General features: G+C 41.2%; 1 protein-coding gene across 1 annotated transcript; it reads right to left on the bottom strand.

The window, feature by feature from the left end:
- Positions 1 to 522: 522 nt before the first annotated feature.
- LOC137155264 (zinc finger and SCAN domain-containing protein 20-like) lies at positions 523 to 1032 on the bottom strand (the record flags this gene model as incomplete). The annotated part of the gene is made up of 1 exon (XM_067551468.1): positions 523 to 1032. A coding segment is annotated over one exon (510 nt), but the record flags the coding sequence as incomplete, so codon positions are not given.
- Positions 1033 to 19841: the final 18809 nt, after the last annotated feature.

Below are 19841 nucleotides of genomic sequence, written 5' to 3'. Positions count from 1 at the left end.
TGAAGAAAATGATACAACACTTTAGATGTAACACTTTAGATAATGATCCCATGATACAATGTAGCAAAGGATTTCCTCTCTCTGCTTGTATTTTAAACCCTTACAGAGAGGAACTGCGGCTATCGTGGTAGTGGGGGGAATCTCTGCTTGTATTTTAAACCAAGACAGAGAGGAACTGCGGATACCATGGAGGCGGGGAGACTATGCTTAAAACACAGATTTGCTGCACACAGCGGGGTACCAGCAATGTTGCACCATGATGCTGGCTACCTTGATTGCAGCGAAGAATCCTACCGTGCAGGGAGGAACAAGGCAGCTCTCCCCTGAAAAGTTTTTTGAGGGATAACAGATTACATACATTCAATTTTACATGAGATATCAACTGATGAGAAATGTAGCATTTCTCATCACATAAAAAAAGCTGGGTAACCTCCCAGATCATTCACCGAAATGCCCGAGATCCCCTTCATGCCAAGCCTCACTCCCATGTACAAGGACAGAAATGCTAATAAGAAAGCAAACTCACCAGATGTGCCTTCCCCCGGGATCATTTGTGCTGTCCTGTGTGCTGCTGGACTGCTCGGGGGTCAGGAATAAGTCCTTATTTTCAGGAAGAATGGACACCCGGCTCTCCTGCACCCTGCTCTCCTCAGCTTCCTCCTCCTCCTCGTCCATGGAGTCTTCATCATTGATCATGGACTGTGACCTTGAAGAGGTATCGATGATGCAGGGAGGCACGGTGGTGGGATCCCCACCTAGAATTGCGTACACCTCATCATAGAACCTGCATTTTTTGGGTGATGAGCCAGAACGGCTGTTAGCTTCCCTGGCTTTCTGGTACGACTGGCACAGCTCCTTTATCTTCACGTGGCACTGCTGAGCATCCCTCTGGTGTCCCTTCTCCAGCATGCCCTGGGGTATCTTCCCATAAATGTCCAGATTTCTTTTGCTGGCTCTGAGCTGAGCCAGAACAGACTCCTTGCCCCACAGCCCAATGAGGTCTAAGACCTCTGGTTGACTCCATGCTGGAGCACGTTTGGGCTTTGCAGTAGCCATGCGGAGAACAGTCAGTGGCAAAGCTCTGTCCATGCTGGCTGCACAGGAAATGAAAATTCAAATCTTCCCGGGGCTTGAGGGGAGGGGACTTTTCCTGCTAGCGTGACCACTGAGCAGCACAGCGTGACTGTCCAGAGTGGTCAAAATGGGGCATTCTGGGATACATTCCGGAGGTCAATTAATTCAAATTTAATTCCTTTGTGTCTACACTGACACTAAGTCGACTTTAACAAATTTGAATTAGGCGCTACGCCACTTGCAGAGGTGGTCTTATTAAATCAATTTTACAGGCACCTTAATTCGAATTAAGAGTGGTGCCAGTGTAGAAGCAGGTGTTATTAAGTCGACTTAAGTCACAAGTGTAGACCAGGCCAAAGTCTGGAAAACACCTGGCAGAGAGATTGGCTAGATGCCCTGATAAATCTTTTCATTTTTTAAAATGATTCTATTGTTTTATTATTTAAGCCATCTTTTCTTGTTTGTGTCCTATTTAATAAGAACATTTTCAGAGCATCTACAGTGTGTTGTTTCTACCAATCTACTTATATGTTCCTAATCAACAGTAATGAAGAAATTTGAGGGCAACTACATCAATAACACTTTCTTCCTGCTTCCTATGCATACTTAACAAATCATAGAATCATAGAATCATAGAATATTAGAGTTGGAAGGGACCTCAGGAGGTCATCTAGTCCAACCCCCTGCTCAAAGCAGGACTAACCTCTGCTATATCATCCCAACCAGGGATTTGTCAAGCCGCAGCTTAAAAACCTCTAAGGATGGAGATTCCACCACCTCCCTAGGTAACCCATTCCAGTGCTTCACCACCCTCCTAGTGAAAAAATTTTTCCTAATGTCCAACCTAGACCTCCCTCCCTGCAACTTGAGACCGTTGCTCCTTGTTCTGTCATCTGCCACCACCGAGAACAGCCTAGCCCCATCCTCCCTAGAACCCCCTTTCAGGTAGTTAAAGGCCGCTATCAAATCCCCCCTCACTCTTCTCTTTTGCAGACTAAACAAGCCCAGTTCCCTCAGCCTCTCCTCATAAGTCCTGTGCTCCAGCCCCCTAATCATTTTTGTTGCCCTCCGCTGGACTCTCTCCAACTTGTCCACATCCTTTTTGTATTGGGGGGCCCAAAACTGGACACAATATTCTAAATGCGGCCTCACCAATGCCGAATAGAGGGGAATAATCACTTCCCGTGACCTGCTAGCAATGCCCCTCCTAATGCAGCCCAATATGCCATTGGCCTTCTTGCCAACCAGGGCACACTGCTGACTCATATCCAGCTTTTTATCCACTGTTACCCCCAGGTCCTTTTCTGCAGAGCTGCTGCCCAGCTCGTCGGTCCCCAGTCTATAGCTGTGCATGGGATTCTTTCTTCCTAAGTGGAGGATTCTGCACTTTTCTTTGTTGAACCTCATTAGATTTCTTTTGGCCCAATCCTCCAGTTTGTTTAGGTCACTCTGTATCCTATCCCTTCCTTCCAGGGTATCTACCACTCCCCCCAGCTTAGTGTCGTCTGCAAACTTGCTGAGGGTGCAATCTACCCCATCCTCCAGATCATTAATAAAGATGTTGAACAAAACCGGCCCCAGGACCGACCCCTGGGGAACTCCGCTTGTGACCGGTTGCCAGCTAGACATGGAGCCATTGATCACTACTCGTTGAGCCCTATGCTCTAGCCAGTTCACTATCCATTTTATAGTCCATTCATCCAACCCATACTTCTTTAACTTGCTGATAAGAATACTGTGAGAAACCGTATCAAAAGCTTTGCTAAAGTCAAGGTATATCACATCCACCGCCTTCCCCACATCCACAGAGCCAGTCACCTCATCATAGAAAGCAATCAGGTTGGTCAGGCATGACTTTCCCTTGGTGAATCCGTGTTGACTGTTCCTGATCACCTTCCTCTCTTCCAAGTGCCTTAAAATGGATTCCTTAAGGACCTGCTCCATGATCTTTCCAGGGATTGAGGTGAGGCTGACCGGTCTGTAGTTCCCCGGATCCTCTTTCCTCCCTTTTTTGAAGATGGGCACTATATTTGCTTTTTTCCAGTCCTCAGGGACCTCCCCCTGTTGCCACGAGCTTTCAAAGATAATAGCCAATGGCTCTGAAATCACCTCAGCCAACTCCCTCAGCACCCTCGGGTGCATTGCATCCGGCCCCATGGACTTGTGAATGTCCAATCCTTCTAAATAGTCTTGAACCTGTTCCTTCAGCACTGCAGGATGTTTGCCTCCTTCCCATTCTGTGCCACCCAGTACAGCAGTCTGGGAGCTGATCTTGTCTGTGAAGACAGAGGCAAAAAAGGCATTGAGTACCTCAGCTTTCTCCACATCCTCCGTCACTAGGTCGCCTCCCTCTTTCTTTAAGGGGCCTACACTTTCCCGAATCTTCCTCTTGTTGGCAACATGCCTGTAGAAACCCTTTTTGTTCCCCTTCACGTCCCTTGCTAGCTGCAACTCCAATTGTGCTTTGGCCTTCCTCATTTCATTCCTGCACGTTCGAGCAGTGTTTATATAATCCTCCCTAGTCATCTGACCAAGCTTCCACTTCTTGTAAGCTTCTTTTTTGCGTTTAAGTTCGCCAAAGACTTCTTTGTTAAGCCAAGCTGGACGCCTACCATATTTGCTATTCTTTCTGCACATCGGGATGGTTTGCTCTCTGCAATCACTCAAATCTGCTTAAATATGTTGTGTCTGTGCACATTAGCATTTAGTAATTGTAATGTTTGTCCTTTGTCCAAGGGAGGAATTCACCATATATATTATGAAATATTCACCTACTGACACAAAGCAGATTTAGTCACTTACTAACATATATTATGAAAAACTTTTTGAGGATTTTTCACTTTGGGCAGACTGTGGATAGCCCACATATGAAATGACACAACAAGCATTCCAAGAAACCAGGAAGGTAACCACCTCATCTCTTCTTGCACCTGACTCAGGTAGACGCTGAGTGTCCTGAACTCCCACTGACTTCAGCACTTTACACTATCAGACCCCATCTGAATAGCACAGGCCATGCACCTTTGTGTAACTTTCTCGTGGGATCTTACACTGGAGTCTTGATAGAGACAAAACTCCCAGTGACTAGAACAGGAGGATTTGCTGTATAAAGACAGCAGGATTGTGCCCACTGTGACATGGCCCATAACTGGGAGACTTTGAGCACAAGGGCCAAATCCTGAAGCCAGTAGGAACTTTGTCACTGGCTTCAATGCAACCAGGCTTCAGCCACAGATGAGACATTTGCAACCACTCAATTTTAATGAACTGAAAAGTTGATATTAAGCTGTTCAGCCCAATGATTCCAAGTGAACCTACCATTTCATTCTGAGCTACTGAAAGGCGTATTTGAAAGATTCAGGTAATAGTTTTATTTTAGCAAGTCACACATTTAAAAACATATCGTTTCTGATCCTTGCTAAAAGGGCTGTCTTGTGTCTTTGGTGAGATAGTAGAATTAAGATAAATTTGGAGTCAAATATTTTATCTATAGCATATAAATATTTATAAGTAATTTGCTCTTTGAGGAGGAACAGCCCTAAATAGAACTGCTTCGGCAAGTATCTCTGTATTGGAATGGAAGTAATTGTTCTGGATGGAATCCCATACACTGTAGCATTTGCTGGCTGCAACACATATATCATTATATAGGCTACCTTTGGGAGGCATCCAAAGACCCATCTCTAGCTTTCACATCTACTTATCACCTTATGGGAATGTGTGCTGTTAGCTATAAAACAAAACTAAATTAAAACTGTGTCAGACCTTCAGTCTAGATAGATAATTAAATCACCAAAAACAATGGACAAAGAGAAAGGATTCTTTGCATTTTAGAATACATATATATATAATTATAATTATATATAGATAATTAGCAAAGTCAAGAAAATTCAGGTTAAAAGCTGAAAGGTATGTCTCTGATGTACCCTGTTGTACTGTAGTAGGCACTGCAGCATGCAAAGTTTCCCAGTCTGGGGACTCCTGCAGAGATAGACAACTGTACAGCCTAAAGTTCTGCCCAGCTAACAGGTTTTATGGTCTTTAAAGCTAGATGGTGGCTATAATGCCAAAGCCCATAAGAGGTGTGGAGGTGCAGGTGCTCCTGGAGACATCGTGCATTATGTAGACACAACAAGCTTAAGGACCATGCAGAACAACTCAAGAGGGATATGGGCACAGGGGTGCAAAGATGACATTTACAATTCCCTGATTCTGGGCCAGGGACATACCAGTCCAGTCCCCCAGCAGAATAAATGAGTCAGGTTGCTGTAAATTATTCCATCTGTGAATACTCTACAGGTGGCAGGGAGGGAAGTTGTTATGGAGCCACTTTGCTAGCCCTGTGACACCAGATGATTCCCCTACATTGGGATGATGTCCCCAGGGGCTGGCCACATCAGTTTTAAGGATAAAATTTTAACCCGTTCTAATGTCATCATTACACCACAGCTCAGCCAGCACTAGAGATCAGGGTCTTTGTCTTCAATGGGAGTTCAAAGCACTGAATACTGTGCAGGAGAAGCTCAGCAACACACTGGACCAGGCACAACACCTCTTGGAGGGTTATGTAGAGAGTGATGTCTGAAACCCACCGACATAGTGCATCATGTGCTCCCTCTCACAAGAGCAAAACACTGGCTGATACACAGGAGAGGAGACACAGCCATGGCCTCAGTTCCATGCCTATCCCATTAGGGAGGTGAACTCTGCTATTCAGCACTGTCTTTGAATGAGTATAAGCACTCAGGAAGTGCAAGGATTGTGATTGTTCTAAATTCCAGCTGGAGTGGATATAAGGGGAAGGCTTTTTGCACCCTCGCTGACACCTCTGCACAGACCAATCATAATCTAGAATATTCTCCCTCTCTTAAAGATGTGCAACTCCCATTGATTTATTACTGGTTTCTGTAGAAAATGTGTGCATATCTCAGAGGACAGAATTTGAGTTTCATCTTGCTTTTATAGCTTCCAGTAAGGCTTTTCCCATTATTTGAATGTTTTTGTGAATGTACTGTTAAAAAGAGGAGGAAACTTTTACCATTGACATGCTATGATGTTCAAGGTTTCTTTGGGTTTATTGTCATGTAAATGGACCTATTAAGCTTTAAGAGAGTTTTGATAATGATCTAGAAATGCACAGGAATAACCAGGTATGCGGCTATATTAAGGACACAACTTTATTAATTCAATAAACCAATCAGAAGTAAAAGGGAAGTTAACCTGGGCAATCAAAGCCACTCCCAAAAAAAAGGGAGGGCGAAAAAGGAGGAAGCCTCGTCCTGCCCAGGAAACAGGGAGTGGGGTAGGCATTTACAGTGAATGTATAATAGCTCCTTATTTATTTCCAAGATACTCAATATGTAAGCACAATTTTTTTGTATTAAGTATAGTAGATCCATTCAACAGAATAAAAGTTGAGTATTATCTTAGGCAAATGAAATTCACCTCAGGTGAAGAGGATCAGCACAGGCCTTATACACCACTAAAGCCTTCAGTACAGGGGTGAATATATTACATACTACAGCAAGTCATCATACCAATTGTGTAGTTAAAAAAAACAGTGAGAAGTATGTTTACTGAATAAGTATTTATATTTAAAGCCTAAATATTTTGGACATACTTCAGCCATATTAATCTCAACGAAGTCAATGGATGAGTACCCCCATCACAAGCAAAGATGAAACTCTCAATCAATTTAATAATTGGGGGAACCTTCTTCTTTCTTGATTGCCTCTGCTGCATTGCTCCCCACAAGAAAAAGAATTTGTCATGATTCATGGCAGAAACAGATGCTACCTCACATAAAATCATAAAAAAATGTCTTTTCCAGGCAAGCTATATGTAAATTATGCTTCTGTCAAGTTCTTGATTTAATACAAGTAATTCTGTATTGCCTTATAAAAAAATGGCTATTAGTGAGACAGCCTGAGAAATTGAATTTATCATCACTGTTAGTGAACATTCTACAAATAATCTGTATTATAATATAAAGTTTAGGCCCATTCCTATATTATCAGGATTTATCAGAGAAAGTGACTAATATTGATTATGAACTGGTTGAATAGCTTCAGTGTAATGCTGTGAATTACACATTGAAGTTTTCACACTGATTCAACCTAAGAACTTGTTATATATACCTTTAACATCTGGTCCTTCTTTTTTCAACCATAGTTAAAAACCAAAGAATACAGATTTATTTTTTAATCTATGAAATCAAAGTAAAGAAACAAATACTAAAACATTAGAGCACTTCAGAAGATGATAGAACGCCTTCTGTATACAATTTTTCTATTGCAGTTCTAGCAAGCACTTGTCTTATAGAAATGATTCATTAACTTTCTAAGTGGCATGTTTTCTTATTTGGAGCATACATTTCATAATATGAAAATGCCTTGTCAGATCAGTCCTAGACACTACCTATTAAAATGTTAAATTACACCTGATAAAATATAATTATAGCACTTTTGACATCCTTATGTAGCACACACTTGCATAAAGCATATTTTACTTTAGTTTATCCCCTTTAATGTAAGAATAAGTTTTAAAGCTGTAAAGAAATGTTACGTCAAATTAAAATTTACTATAAAATTTGTCCTTAAAACAAAAGAAAACAACCAAACAAGTTAAGATTATTACCTGAATCGTGTTAGGTCCCTGAAATACATTTCTTTTTTATCCCAATTAAAATGAAGACTTTCCAAAATTCAGTAACTGATGATCTGAAAAACAGAATTCATGTTAAGGACAATTTCAACAGGAAACTAAATCTCTACAAAAACCAGATATGGATATTTTGCCAGCATCCATGCTTTGGTATTAACAGAATATAATGTCAAATTGTATTTTACTTCAAGAATAGTTCAGTATCTTTCTAAGCAACACGGCTTTTTTCTCTGGAAGCCACTTATGGGAGTTGTCCAATGGTAGTGCCAAATGGATTCCATTCATATAATAGTGCTGAGAAGCAGCTTTCTGGGAGGACAACCTTCAGAGACTGATTGACAGCTAGCCTATTGACAATCTGCTGTGAAGTTTCCTAACATTTGATGGATTCATTTCCCAGTATTGCCAACCTTAAGACATAAAAAATTATGAGATTGGCCCAAAAAATCATGAGATGCACTAAATGTGGAATTTTCAACTTGAAATTATCTCACACGTATATTGACAGAGAAGTAGAGGGGAGTTAAAGGTCAAAAGACAAAAAAAAAATCCCTATGATTTGATTTTTTAAAAATCTCATGAGGAGAGGGTATGTGTAGTCTCCACCTGAGCATCCTTTGACTGGGGAACTGCCATCCCTTTCCTGCTATTGTCTTAACACAGCAGCAACACTTCTCTGCCTCTTCTTGAGAGCCACACTGAAGGAATGTGGGTGCCCTATTGAGATCTCTTCAAGGTTTGCAAATCTCAGCAAGTTTTACTTCGATATCTTCAGCAGCATAAATCAGCACAGCACCACTGAGGTCCCAGATGACATACTACGTGACTAACTTCCACAAGTTTCATTATAAAACTAAACCAAAGCAATGCTACAAAACAGTCTCACAAAAAACGTTGTGACTATATAGAGATAGCCTAAAATTGTTTCAAGACAAATTTGTCTGACTTTTTTTGTATGTTTAAACCTTATGGTAACCATATTTCAATTTTGTATAAAAAGGTCCACAGGCCTCTATCTGCAATACTTATGCACAGATTGGCAATTTAAGGGGTTCTCTTATACCAGTCTTTCATTCATTAATTAATACCTTGTACCTTATAGTCAAAGATACTATTTGAGCAATATATAAAGGTTATTTACTTAACAAATAAGCATGGCAGAATCAGACCCTATGCTTAGGGCTGTACAATAGGTTTGATCTGTCTTCTTTCATCTAAGTCAGGACATTTAACATTCCTGAATGATGGGCAATTTTTGCAGTTTCAATGACATACAAATAGTAATATACTCTGAAAAAAATGTCAGTTCGCCCAGTAGCTATTGATTGATACCTGTTGACCAAATATGAAATTAGTTTTTCTCAACATACTGAGCAATATTTGAGATGCGCTGTAACAGAATTAGATGGAGGATTTTTGTTTGATGGACAGAGGACAAGTGAGAGAGACAGAGAGAAGAGTATTTGAGATATTTGTCTTCCCATTTTGCATGACTGACCCTAGTGTTTTTAAGTTCATGATGACAGTAACTCATAAAATTTGTTAAATAATGTCATGGATTTAATGATAAAATACATCATTTGGCTAATATTTTAATTATCTGTCCAGTTAATAGAGCTAGGCTAATTATTCATTAATATATACAAATTTCCTCAAGATTTTTCTGAAAAAATGAGAACAACCCAATTCTCCTTGGAAAAGCGACCATAGTTAGAGAAAATAATATTTTAATGACTGGTGTTTTGTTCACCTGTTTTCTGTCAAACTGACAATTTTGGTGTGTGAGATATTATTGGTATCATAAATTCACTCTCTTTGCATCTTTTCACAACTGAAGTCTTGTCGTCTAAAATCACCATCATCTATATCATCTAACTCAATAAAGCCCAAGGACTATTTTCCCAAAACAGATAACTTCTGCTGAAATCCAAGAATTGAATGTGTCTGTCTAAAAGAGAAGGAGGAGAAAAAAGAAGAGAAAACAGGTTTCACATAGTGATGATTAGGACAGTATGGTGAGAATTTCAGAAAATCCCTGATCAGTGGTAGTGTAAGCCAGTATTCTGTCCATTTCCCTAGTTTCTCCTATTGCCACATGCTTCAATTTCTGAAATACTCATTCAAATAGTCACATATTTTGAAACCAAATAAAAGATGAAAGCTCTGTAAAATGGGTAACAACAATACTATTATCCCTAATGGTACAAAGCCTTCTAATTTACTTCAATTAAGTTCCTTGTTGTTATCTCTGGAATGCTGCACTGAAATTTATTAGGTGGAAGCAAATGGCTGAATGGTATTACTCCTTATGGCACACAAGGGCCATTTTCAATTTAGCATCATAATCGTAATGCTATTAACAAGCATCTACTAAAAAGATGAAAAGTAATGAAAACACCTGGTTTGAAACCTCCAGAGAGTAATCCTTCCTAAAAGGCAGGTATTTATCACAGAAATATAGGGCTGAAAGGGATCTCAAAAGGTCATCTAATCCAGCCTCTTGCACTGAGGCAGGACCAAGTATACCTAGACCATCTCTGACAGGTATTTATCTAACCTGTTCTTAAAACCTCCAATAATGGGAATTCCACAATCTCCCTAGGAAGCCTATTCCAAGTAGTTATCTATCCTTACAATTAGAAAGTTTTTTTTTTCCAAATCTAACCACCTAAACTTCCCTTGCTGCAGATAAAACCCATTACTTCTTGTCTTACCTTTAGTATACACAGAGGACAACTGAACACTGCCCTCTTTATAACAGTCCTTAATATATTTTAAGACTGTTATCAAGACCCCCTCAGTCTTTGTTTATCAAGACAAAACATGCACAGATTTTTTAAACTATTTTCATAGGTTAGGTTTTCTAAACCTTTTATCATTTTTGTTGCTCTCCTCTGGACTCTCTCCAATTTATCCACATCTTTCTTGAAGTGTGGCTCAGGACACAGTACTCCAGATAAGCACACCAGTGCTAAGTAGAGCAGACTGTTAGCTCCCATGTCTTATATGTAACACTCCTGTTAATGCACCCCCAGAATGATATTGGTCTTTTTCGCCACTGCATCATATTGTTGGCTCATATTCAATTTGTGACCCACTGTAGCCCCCAGATTCTTTTCAGCAATACTAGTACCTAGGCAGTTATTCCCTGTTTTGCATTTGTGTATTTAATTTTTCCTTGTCAAGTGTAGTACTTTGCACTTGTCTCTATTGAATTTTATCTTGTTGATTTCAGTTCAATTTTCCAATTTGTCAAGGTCATGATGAATTCTAATCCTGTCTTCCAAAGTGCTAGCAAACCCTCCTAGCTTGGTGTCATCTGCCAATTTTATAAGCATAGTCTCCACTCCATAATCAAATTTGTTAATGAAAATTTTGAATAGCACTGGACCCAGGACAGAATACTGTGGGACCCCGCTAGATACATCCCTCCATTTTTGACAGCAAATCATTGATAGCTGCTTATTGATTATGGTCTTTTAACCAGTTGCACATACACCATATTGCATCTAGACCATATTTCCCTAGTTTGTTTATTATATTTGTTTAAACATTAAATTTTGTTTTAATCAACCAATAACCTAATCTGTCCAATAGATTTAGGTTCCAGAGCAACAGAAAATGCCCACATGCTACTGAATATATTATTCCTCATTTTAGCATGCCATATAAGTGTTCTTTATTGTTTCTTTCCCCTTTAGGGGATGCTAACATGCAGGTTTTTTATTGCATCACCTGTTCAGTGCTTCTTAATTCAATGAGACATTCACCACTCTACAATCTTAGCTCAACATTAAACAGTTTCAGTTCCAATTGAATCTTCAGGGACTTTATTCTCATTCATTACATAGAAGTACATACACTCTTGGCTATTCATTGTTAGGATTAGTAGACACATTACAATGGTGTTGATGTGTTTCTCATTCCCACGAGAGAAATAGAGTAGGTCTGCAATTTGCAGGAATTTGGGTTTATCTTTCTTTTATTACACAACTTATTATAGAGCTTCCAAGGAAAATCTATGCCCAGAGATCTTAGTTTAATGATATTATAAATAAAATATTTTTAGATTAGGAAAAAAACATCATGTTTAAAGTTCACTTACAACTTCATGTACTGAATTTACTTCTCGGTTTTCACTTATCAACTGCATATGTTCTTTTCAATACATTGCAAATATTTCCAAATCCTGACTGATACAATTACTGTATTGTCACTAAATCAAAATCATATGCTTTACAAACACTTTTGATTTATACTCTCAATTGTCTTGGAAAACCAAATCTCATCTGAAAGGGGATTTTGATTACTTCTTGCATAAAACTACAGGACTATATTAAAGCATATGTAGTCAAAGCAAAGGAAATAACTACATCAAGATTAGATATACTCGTGGCTGTTATTGCAACTAGTGGATTATTATAAATTCTGAAAGTAGACAGAACCTTCTCATTAAGGCATGCAAAAATGTCAGCCCAGAATAAAATGAAGTGTTTAAAGTTGCTGTTGTTAATGCCTCCTATGTTTTGACCTGGCAGCAAAACTGAGCCCATCTAAAGCCCCTCCCTGGAATCCTAAGAGCTGAGCAGGGACTTCCTTCTTCAGAGGCAAAAGGTCCCCACAATCCTGTCTCTCCCTCCATATGTTTTATAAAAAGAAGAGAGGCCCAGGCCCCTGGGAATGAAGAGAGAGAGGCAGCAGGAGCTATGAATTTCAGAGTCCCAGGATCTCTGATGTGAGAACCCACACAGTCACTTTTCCACAGCTTCAGCAGTAGATCAGCTAATCTGATTAAATATGCAATGTTAACACTGCAGCAGTCCCTGCTTTGGCTACTTCTGCAAAGACTCCAGCCAGGAGGAGCAGCTTCAGAAGGAGCCAAAGCGGGCACTGCTGCACTGAGAGGGAAAGGGTAAAATGGGGACCCCTCTGGTGCTCCCCCAGACTCAGAATACACCCCCCAACACACACATAAACACACTGTGGGAGCACTAAAACTCTGGGTGTGCCACTCCTCCCTCTCGCCCCATGGCCATGAAGAAAAACTATAGAGAGAAACCAACTAGTAGGAGCAGGAGCAGACAAAGAAGGAACCTTTGGACATTCTGGACATTTCCACAGCTCTGACTGAACATTCTCTGCCCTGGGCTGACTGGCTGTTTGTTCCAGCCCTCTCCCTCCCTCAGAGCCTCTTCACCTCAGCTTCACTCCATACCTGCCCCTCTTTAGCCTCTTCTCTCCTGCCTGGTCTCCCTCACTTCCCTTCCCTTTAATGGCCCTTCTCCCTTCATTTTTCATACTGTTTAGGTCAGACCGTCCTAACTAACCCCACTGAAAAAATCTGCAGAATGAACATGATGTTTGCTGCCAGCATATTATTCACTCTGTTGGTGTGTTCTACCCCTTCCCCATCCCTGTGTCTCTCTTGTCTGTTTAAACTCTTAGAGTCAGAGACTGTCCAAACTCTGTGCCTAGCACAATGGGGCCCCATTCTTGGTTGGTCCATAGGCACTACTGTAATAAATATGATTAATAAAAAAGTAAATGGAAATTCTCCTTTCTTATTATTAGAGAGAATTCTTTCCAGGTGTCCTGTTGGTAAGTCTTGCCCACATGCTCAGGGTTTAGCTGATCGCCATATTTGGGGTCGTATATTTGCCCACGTCAGATTGGCATAGGCTCTGGGGGTTTTCCACCTTTCTGTGCAGCATGGGGCGTGGGTCACTTGCTGGTGGATTCTCTATCCCTTGAAGTCTTTAAACCATGATTTGAGGACTTCAATAACTCAGTCATAGGTTAGGAGTGTAGGTACAGGAGTGGGTGGGTGAGGTTCTGTGGCCTGCATTGTGCAGGAGGTCAGACTAGATGATCATAATGGTCCCTTTTGACCTTAAAGTCTATGAGTCTATGACAGTATTGCCTACTTCTAGGATAACTGCATGGTAACCATCCTTAGAGAACTAAGGATGTTATTTTTGAACAAGACAATGGGGATCAGTGCAAAGTGAACAGTAGATATGAGAAAGCCAAAAGCAGTTGCTAAGGTTACAACAACCTACTAACAGGTGGTGCCGGTAGAAGTGGCAGATGTGTTTCCTGGGGTTGTTTGACTCCAACCGAAACAATCTCTCAGTTGTGAACAGATGTCCTACTGAAGACTCAGAGAAGAGGACAGAGAATAAGAGTGATTTGGCTAGAGTCTATGAAAGAAAATTAATGTCTCTTTCTCCTACACTGAACGATTCTCTTCCCCCTCTCTCTCGAACTGGCAAATACAAAAATGAAACACTCTCCTCCCAATGTGTACCACAATATCTGTCACACCAGGCAGGATCCACCTGCTGTAAATGCCACTTCTCAGCAGCAAAAGTCAGCATGGCTATCATCCATTTGAGAGAGAGATTCCGCAACACAGTTATAATCCTGCCTTATTTTCACTACTTAGCTCGCTCTTTATTTTCTTCCAAATGTTTTTGTTTGTTTTCCCTCTTCATACTGTACTAAGTTGTACAGAATGCTCCCAGGACAAAAAAATTGGCGCATTACTAAAAGCTGTGATTATTGGGTAATTAATTTGGCTGCTGAATAATCAATCCAAATTGTTTTAAGTTATTCAGAGTCAAAATCATTTTGCACTTAAGCATAAAACAAAGGGAGACAAGCTGCTGAGAATTAATGGGGACTAGAATTGCTTAATGATGAACTCACACTAGGTTCATTCAGGGCAGTAATCAATTCCTTATAGGTTCTTCACTGATGGCTCTATCCATCAAATGTAGCTTCCCCAAGAATGACAAAACTGCTTGTGTCATAATGATTTTCCTTCATGTTTATCATTAAGAAGCTAATCCATCACTTGGCAAGTACTTGTTTGCTGTTATTCTACCTTCAGGTCTTTTAAGTGTCAATAGCTGTCTGGGTTGACCAGCATGACCTTTACCTTTCATGCTTATGCTTGGTGCTGTAACATCTTTGTGAATGCACTTATCACACACAGCAAAGCCCAGCTTATTAACAACACACTGCTTAAATGGTAAGAAAAAAGTATCTGTCTCTTAGTGAAACAAAAAGTAATGCTTATGACATTTGTTGGATTTGGAAGCTGCACTGCAGCTACTGCAGATAATTCAAACTTCTCCTGAAGTTAAACAATAAAATTAATTCTGTCAGGTTTCCCAATCTGTATTCTACACACAAAGTTGTGGAAAAAATCATAATATTTTGCCAAGTCAACCTATATCTATTCCTTTTACATGGAAATCTCTATTATGAATAATTGTTTCCCCGTGTTTATCAGATAAATTTAATAAATTCTTCAAATCAGCTCCATGTTGCCCCAAATTTAGATTACAAAAATATATTTTATATAAGCATAGACAGATAAATCAGCACAACCTTTTAAAATCTCCATGCGCTGTTAGTTCCAGGCAACACAGATACTGTTCAAGTGTTCAGTGATAGGCTATTGGTGTATATGGGGAAGGCTGATCTTGTGGTTAAGGCAATAGACTGGGACTCGGGAGATTCCGCTCCCAACTCTGCTACCGCTTCCCTTTGTGACTTAGAACAGTCACTTAATCTCTGTTCCTTGGATCCCTATCTGTAAAAAGGGAAACAGGAAGCACTATCTTTGTCCTATTTGTGTTTAAGCTCATTAGGACAGGGGCTATCTTACAAAGGAACCAGTGATTAAAACTAGACTGAAACAGGAAGGAGAGCGCTCACCACTCCAGCCAAGTAGGAAGAAAAGCTGTGAAGGGGCATTACCCAAAGGTGGGGGAGCTCCCATTACTCTAAATCAGTGGTTCTTAACCTGAGTTCGATCGAACCCCAGGGGTTCGGTGAGTCAGTCTCAGGGGTTTGGCGGAGGTGTGTGTGTGTCCATTCCGTTCACCACGGTTGCCAGGTGCATTAATATACTTTTGGCATTCACACAATACTTTTATGGCATTTTCAATGTTTCACCATAAGAAACTGAAGGATATTGACGAATATTTATGGCAAATTCTAAAATTTGTTGCGTAATTTATGGCAAAAAATGCCATACATGGCACGACCTGGCAGCCCTGCCGTTCACCCCACTCGTATGATTCGTGACGTCACGCTCCGCACGGCTATCATTGGCTGCTCGCTTGGCCTTGATATCTGTGCTGCAGAGAACTTGGTCGCTCAGTAGTCGACTTGTGACTGTCGTGATTGTACGTCATTTGTGATTTCCTTTTTAATATTCCAATCCCTTCGTACTATGTCGAGCAAAAAAAGAAAGTGGTCAGACGAATACGTACAATATGGATTCACGTGTATAATGGAATGTGATGGGAGTCAGCGTCCTCAATGCATGATTTGCAATGCCAAGTTGAGCAATTCTAGTCTAGCACCGGCAAAACTAATGGAACACTTCCTAAAGCAGCATGGAGATGGGAAATACAAGAACACAATGCTTGCTGAATTCAAGGTGAAGAGAGCCAGATTCGATGAAAGGGCTACTCTGCCTGTTCTCGGCTTTGTACCCATCGACAAACCGATCTTAACAGCATCATACGAAGTTGCGTACCTGATCGCAAAGCAGGGAAAACCACACACCATTGGTGAAATACTCGTAAAACCAGCTGCGTTGAAGATGGCGAATATCATGCTGGGAAAAGCTGCTGAAAATAAGTTGTCCCAAATTCCTCTTTCAAATGACACCATCAGCAGCAGAGTAGATGACATGAGCAATGACATCTTTGCTCAAGTAGTTGCAGATCTGATATCAAGCCCAGCAAAATTCAGCCTCCAACTCGACGAGACCACCGATGTTTCCAATCTAAGCCAGCTTGTTGTATTTGTGCGCTATGTGAAAGACGACATGATAAAGGAAGATTTTTTATTTTGTAAGCCTCTTACAACAACAACTAAGGCAGCCGACGTGAAGAAACTTGTGGATGACTTCTTCAGAGACAATGATCTTTTGTGGGATATGGTTTCTGCAATTTGTTCAGACAGAGCTCCAGCCATGCTGGGACGAAACTCTGGTTTTGGTGCGCTGGTGAAAGTCGATGCTCCACACATCATTGTTACGCACTGTGTTCTGCACAGGCATGCGTTGGCAACAAAAACCTTGCCTCCAAAACTGGCAGAAGTATTAAAAATTGTAGTGGAATGTGTGAACTATGTGCGAAATAGTGCTCTGAAGCACCGCATCTTCAAAGAGCTGTGTAATGAAATGGGCTCTGAATTCGAGGTACTTCTGTACCATTCTAACATTCGGTGGTTATCCCGGGAAAGGTGCTGAATCGTGTTTTTGCCATGCGTGTGGAATTATCCCTGTTTTTGCGAGAGCACCAACATTGTCATGCAGATTGCTTCGAAAATTCTGAGTTCATTCTCATTTTGGCGTACATGGCCGATATCTTCGATGCTCTCAATCATCTCAATCAACAGATGCAGGGGGGTGGAGTCAACATCATTGAAGCGGAAGAAAACCTGAAGGATTTTCAAAAAAAGCTACCGTTATGGAAACGACGAACAGAGAATGATAACTTCGCAAACTTTCCCCTGCTGGACGACTGTGTAAGTAAGATCGAAGATGTGTCTGGAATCGGAGACATTTCTGTACCCGGGGAACTGAAGCAAGCAATTGCCATGCACTTAGATGAGCTCGCAAAGTCTCTCGACGGATACTTCCCCACCAGAGAGTCATATCCAGCATGGGTGAGACAGCCGTTCACGTTTAGTGTTGCGACAGCAGATGTCAATGATGAGTACCTCGACGAAATCATTGAACTTCAGCAGAGCCAGGTTCAACAGCAGCCTTCAGAACAACAACGCTCTCAACGTTTTGGTGTCACCAAATCATATCGTACCCTCTTATTGCTAAGAAAGCCCTTGAGATACTCATACCGTTTGTTACAACATATCTTTGCGAGCAATCCTTTTCGAGGATGGTAGACATAAAAACGAAGAAAAGGAACAGACTTTGTTGCGAAAATGATATGAGAGTGGCACTTGCCAAGGTGAAGCCGTGCATTTCTGAACTTGTCTCTGAAAGCCAACAGCAAAAGTCACATTGATTTGCAGTAAATATTCATTGAGTTATGTTTTTGTGTGACATTCATGTTTTGTTGGTTTTGTTCTTTGAACACAGTGATTTTATGTGCAACTGATGCATGGTTCATTTTGTGCACTAATAAAATATATATAATCTATGTTTTGAATTTGAAAAAAAAAACATTTTATTTTTCCAACTATGAAGGGTTCGGTGAATGCACGTATGAAACTTGCGGGGTTCAGTACCTCCAACAAGGTTAAGAACCACTGCTCTAAATCCTGCAAGAGGGTCAGGAATGGACAAAAAAATTCCCAACTTTCAGTTCACCTCTGTCAGATCTGACCTGGCTGTTTATTTTAGAGACTGCTTCTCAGCTGCCAGAAATTGTTGTACTTCTACTTCTCAGGAGGACAATTCTTTTATATTGCAGACGATTACATAGACCCACACTCTCTCTCTCTCTCTCTCTCCTACTATTACGTTCCAGAGGGGTAGCCATGTTAGTCTGTATACAGCAAAAACAACGAAAGTCCTGTAGCACTTTAAAGACTAACAAATTTAATTTCTGCAGGAATAAGCTTTCGTGGGCTGTAACCCACTTCGTCAGATGTAAGGAATAGAAATCAGAGAGGAGGTATATATATATATACATCTAAGGGTAAGGAACAACAATGGGAAAGTTAGGTATGAGCAAAGTCCATTCAGTTAGAGTAGTTGAGGCCTATTCATAACCATTGATTAGGAGGTGAGAATGTCTTAACAGTGACCATTACTTCTTGTAATGAGATAACCATTCCAAGTCCCTATTTAGACCCAGTTTAATTGTGTCGAGTTTGCAGATGAGTTCCAGTTCTGCAGTTTCTCTTTGAAGTCTGTTTTTTACGTTTTTTTGTAGAAGTACAGCAATTTTCAAGTCAGCTACAGGGTGTCCTGGGAGATTGAAGTGCTCTCCGACTGGTTTATGGATGTTACCATTTTTTATGTCTGATTTGTGTCCATTTATTCTTTTGCGTAGTGACAGTCCAGTTTGGCCAATGTACGTGGCAGAGGGGCATTGCTGGCACATGATGGCATATATTACATTAGTAGATGTGCAGGTGGATGAACTCCTTATGGTGTAGCTGATGTGGTTAGGACCAGTAATGATGTCACTAGAGTCGATGTGTGGGCAGAGCTGGCAACGGGGTTTGTTGCAGAGGTATGTTCCTGGGTTAGTGTTCTTCCTGTATGGTGTACAGTTGCTGGTGAATATTTGCTTCAAGCCCCCTAACCTGAAGCAAATGTTCACCAGGATATGTGAACTGTGATTTAACTGCTAAAGTCTCCAAAAATTCCATCCTCATTGAGCATGCTTGAGTGTCCTAGCGCTGACCACACTGTCATGCATCAATCCCACAGAGCAAGTGAGCATGTGCCAACCTCCCACAGCTACTACATGTGACAGGACTGCTCATGAGTCACCCCAACAGAGTGACTCAGCCTCCTCCAGCCCAGGCCTACAGAGGTGAAGCTGAACTTTCCTGTAATTGCTAACTCCTGGCTGCTGTGGACTGGCACAGGTACTAGAAATGAGAGCAGGGAGCCTGTTTCTCCTGTGCTCTCAGTCACCTCTTGCTGGCATCCAGGCAGTCGGTGGGGTGAAGCCACTTGAATCAAATGCAGAGGATAAGATCTGGGCCTTGGCTTTGCAGGGAAGGGTCTGGGGATTAGATGGGGACAAGAAACCTGAGAGGCAGAGACTGGGACTGGAGGTTGACAAGGAGACTAGGTCTCAATATCTGGAGGGACATGGGAGGGCGGAGACATGGACACAATAGGGGGTGGGGAGCAGGACAGAACTGAGATTGGATGAGGAGCCATGAGGAGGAAAGACTGGCAGGGCAAGGAGACGAGGCCGGGGAATCAGGGGGCAGTGGGGAAGGAGAGAGAGATCTGACAAAGAGCTGTGGTGCAGGGAGAGAACTGGGGATGGTTGGACAAAAGATACTAGGAAGAAGGAGCAGACTAGGAATACCTAAGCAAGAAGACTAAGAGCAGGAGCGTGGGAGACTGGACTACATAATGCCAAGAACTC

Source organism: Emydura macquarii, unplaced genomic scaffold (genome assembly GCF_026122565.2).
Source record: "Emydura macquarii macquarii isolate MOO-44397 ecotype Brisbane River unplaced genomic scaffold, CSIRO-AGI_Emac_v2 contig_1348, whole genome shotgun sequence".
Lineage (NCBI taxonomy): Eukaryota > Metazoa > Chordata > Testudines > Chelidae > Emydura > Emydura macquarii.
Note: the sequence above shows the minus strand (reverse complement) of the source record. Positions and strands in the feature narration are given on the sequence as shown.